This window comes from Terrapene carolina, unplaced genomic scaffold (assembly GCF_002925995.2).
Source record: "Terrapene carolina triunguis isolate 2854851 unplaced genomic scaffold, T_m_triunguis-2.0 Scaffold130, whole genome shotgun sequence".
Classification (NCBI taxonomy): domain Eukaryota; kingdom Metazoa; phylum Chordata; order Testudines; family Emydidae; genus Terrapene; species Terrapene triunguis.
The window spans coordinates 25,040,212-25,043,110 of NW_020664481.1; the positions used below are offsets into that span (position 1 = coordinate 25,040,212).

Genomic DNA, 2,899 nt, shown 5'->3' on the forward strand with positions numbered 1-2,899 from the left:
CCCTGGGGCCGGCCATGAGGGGAAGGGGAGGGCCCTGGAGTAGGTGAGGAGGAAGGGGGCGGGGGAGCAGGGCATTGGGGCAGCTATGGGGATGGGGCGACGGAGGGAGCGGGCGCGCATCCCCATTGTGGAGAACCAGCCTGCCACGGGCAGGGCGCACCTAGGGAGACACCACCCCCAGCCAGCGCTCGGCCGCTCCCGCCCGGCACCGCTCACCTGCCCAACAGATCCTGGCCAACGGCACCTCACTCGCCCTCGCGCTGCACTGCTGCAACCACACACCTACCCTGCACCGGCTCCCACTGCGCATGCGCCTCCCCTCCCGGCACTCGTATCACACGTCATCAGGGGGCGCCCCGTCTCTTTTCCCCCCACGTGGGTGTTTCTCGCGCAAGGTGCGGGGCAGCGGTAGCCGCTCGGGATGGCGCTGAGCAAGGCCGGGGCGCTGATGGCGACTCCCGGGGAGCTGCTCCTGGGCGGGGCTAGGACTTCCGCAGTGCGACTCCTGCTGGTGCGCTGGGTGCAGGGCCCGGCGGGCGGCGGCGGCGGGCCGCCCCCGGAGAACGTGGTGCGGATCTCCCGGGCCATGCAGCTGCGGCTGGCTCGGGAGCCGCCCAGGCGGGGCCGGGAGGTGCCGGTGGTTCCGACCCGGGCCGGGAAGCTGCTGTTGCGGAGCCGGCGGCCGCAGCTGAGCCAGCCTCGCTGCCTGACGCTGGGGCGCTGGCAGCGGCCGCTCCTGGTCTCGGCGGGCTGGAAGCACCGGCGCTCCTGCGGGGACTACTTCCAGCTGGAGCGCTCCCAAGAGCAGGCGCCGGCCCTGCGGCCTCCCCTAGCCACGGGAAGGGACGGCTCCTTCCAGGCGCTGGGGCTGGAGCCGGCGCTGGTGTCCGCCCTGCAGGCCCTCTCCATCACCCAGCCCACGGCCGTGCAGCGCCGCGCCATTCCCGCCCTGCTGCGCGGGGGCAACGCGCTCTGCGCCGCCGAGACGGGCAGCGGCAAGACCCTGGCCTATCTCCTCCCGCTGTTCCAGAAACTCCTGTCTCGGACCTCGCTGGGCCCGACCTGGCCGCCCTCCCCTCGCAGCCTGGTGCTGCTCCCCTCCCGGGAGCTGGCGGAGCAGGTGCGCACCGTGGCCTCCTCCCTGGGCCGTTCCGTGGGACTGCGGGTGCGGGAGATTGGCGGTGGCCGGGGCATGGCCAGCGTGAAAAACCAGCTCCGCTCGGATCCCGATGCCGACTTGCTGGTGTCCACGCCTGGGGCCCTGTGCAAGGCGCTGCGGAAGCGGATGGTGAGGCTGGAGCGGCTGTGCTGTCTGGTGCTGGATGAGGCTGACACCTTGCTGGACCCCACTTTCCTGGATCTGGTGGAGGAGGTGCTCATGCAAGCCCCCATCGCCCACAGCCCCAAGGAGGTGGCCGACCAGTGGGACACCAAAACCCAGCTAGTGATCGTCGGAGCCACCTTCCCTGAAGGGCTAGGTCAGTTGCTGAGCAAGGTCACCAGCCTGGGCCACTTCACCACCCTCACCAGCAAGAGCTTGCACCACCTCCTGCCCCATGTCCAGCAGAAATTCATCCGCATCAAAGGCAGTGACAAGGCATCTGAGCTACTGCAGCTCATCAAAGACCAGGGCCCCTCTAACGGAGCCCTTCTCATCTTCTGCAACAATGCCAGCACCGTCAACTGGCTAGGCTACATCCTAGATGATCACAAAATCAAGCACCTGAGGCTACAGGGACAGATGCCTGCAGCAATGAGAGCAGGCATTTTTAACACCTTCCAGAAGGGACAAAGGGATGTCCTCATCTGCACTGACTTAGCCTCCCGTGGACTGGATACCAGCCGTGTGGAGCTAGTAGTCAACTATGACTTCCCATCCACGTTGCAAGACTATCTCCATCGGGTAGGGCGGGTTGGGCGTGTAGGCAGCAAGGTGCCTGGGACTGTGGTTAGTTTTGTAACCCATCGTTGGGATGTTGATCTGGTGCGGAAGATAGAGACTGCAGCCCGGAGAAGGACCACTCTCCCTGGGATGGAGTCTGCCATTAAGGAGCCTTTGCCTAAAACAGACCTGACTCAGGCTGACAAACAATGAAATGCTAATGTTCAAATTGGATTTAGGGTGCTGATAATGACTTCTATTGAAGACTAAATCAGCTAAACTTCGTTTCATGAGTCAGAATGAGGATATGTGCAAAGAAACAACATAACAAAAGTGTTAAAGTTGCCAGTTCTGCCTGGTTAGTTACTGGCAAGTGCACTGATGCATATCAGTATGACCTGCTACTTCATGCTTTTCTAAATCTAAACAGATGTAACAGACCCCACGACTAACAAATAAATACTAAATTTTTCCTCTGTTTAGTAAGGGCTGCATTGCATTTGTTCTGTTCCTGAAATCTAGTAATTTTCATTTCAATTTAAATTGTGCATGAGTTGAAAGAATTACATATTAATTGATTTATTAGTCTTGAACATGGAACACGGTAAGGTATCTATGCGTAATTACAATATTCCCCATTATCCTCAAGTAGGCAGTGATTATTAGATGCAACTTATTTAAAAGTTGCAGAAATAACAGTTGACTTCTTTAGAGTGTTAATGTACTTTCTTTGAATGCATTATTTCATGGGTGAAGGTATTTGGCTTGACTGTGGAAATTAAGTCCTGTTTATTTACAGAATAGGTAAAACAGAGGTTGAGGTAGTGTAGCCTTGGTCTATTTTCTTTCTCAACCCTCATGGAAATACTCAGATCTGAATGTGGTTTTGTTTTGAGATCTTTCAGAGAAATGAGACCAGCTATTTCTAAGGGGAAGGAGCAACATAAAATAGGAAAGGAAGACACCTTTCAAGCTTGCGTTCTACATCACTTTTAGGTTACCTTCCAGTGGGGGAGG

At 58.0% G+C, this 2,899-nt stretch overlaps 2 protein-coding genes across 2 annotated transcripts in view; one reads left to right on the forward strand and one right to left on the reverse strand.

The window, feature by feature from the left end:
- The window catches only part of DUS2 (dihydrouridine synthase 2), a 53,742-nt gene extending 53,437 nt beyond the window's left edge, over positions 1–305 (reverse strand). The window contains exon 1 of the mRNA XM_026652847.2: positions 217–305. The gene's annotated coding sequence lies outside the window, so the exon portion shown is untranslated. The remainder of the gene's footprint in view (positions 1–216) is intronic.
- An 80-nt stretch (positions 306–385) lies between these two features.
- Positions 386–2,364, forward strand: DDX28 (DEAD-box helicase 28). Its single transcript, XM_024221815.2, has one exon. It carries the CDS (start codon positions 422–424, stop codon positions 2,093–2,095), a length of 1,674 nt encoding a protein of 557 aa, XP_024077583.2. The 5' UTR covers positions 386–421; the 3' UTR covers positions 2,096–2,364.
- Positions 2,365–2,899: the final 535 nt, after the last annotated feature.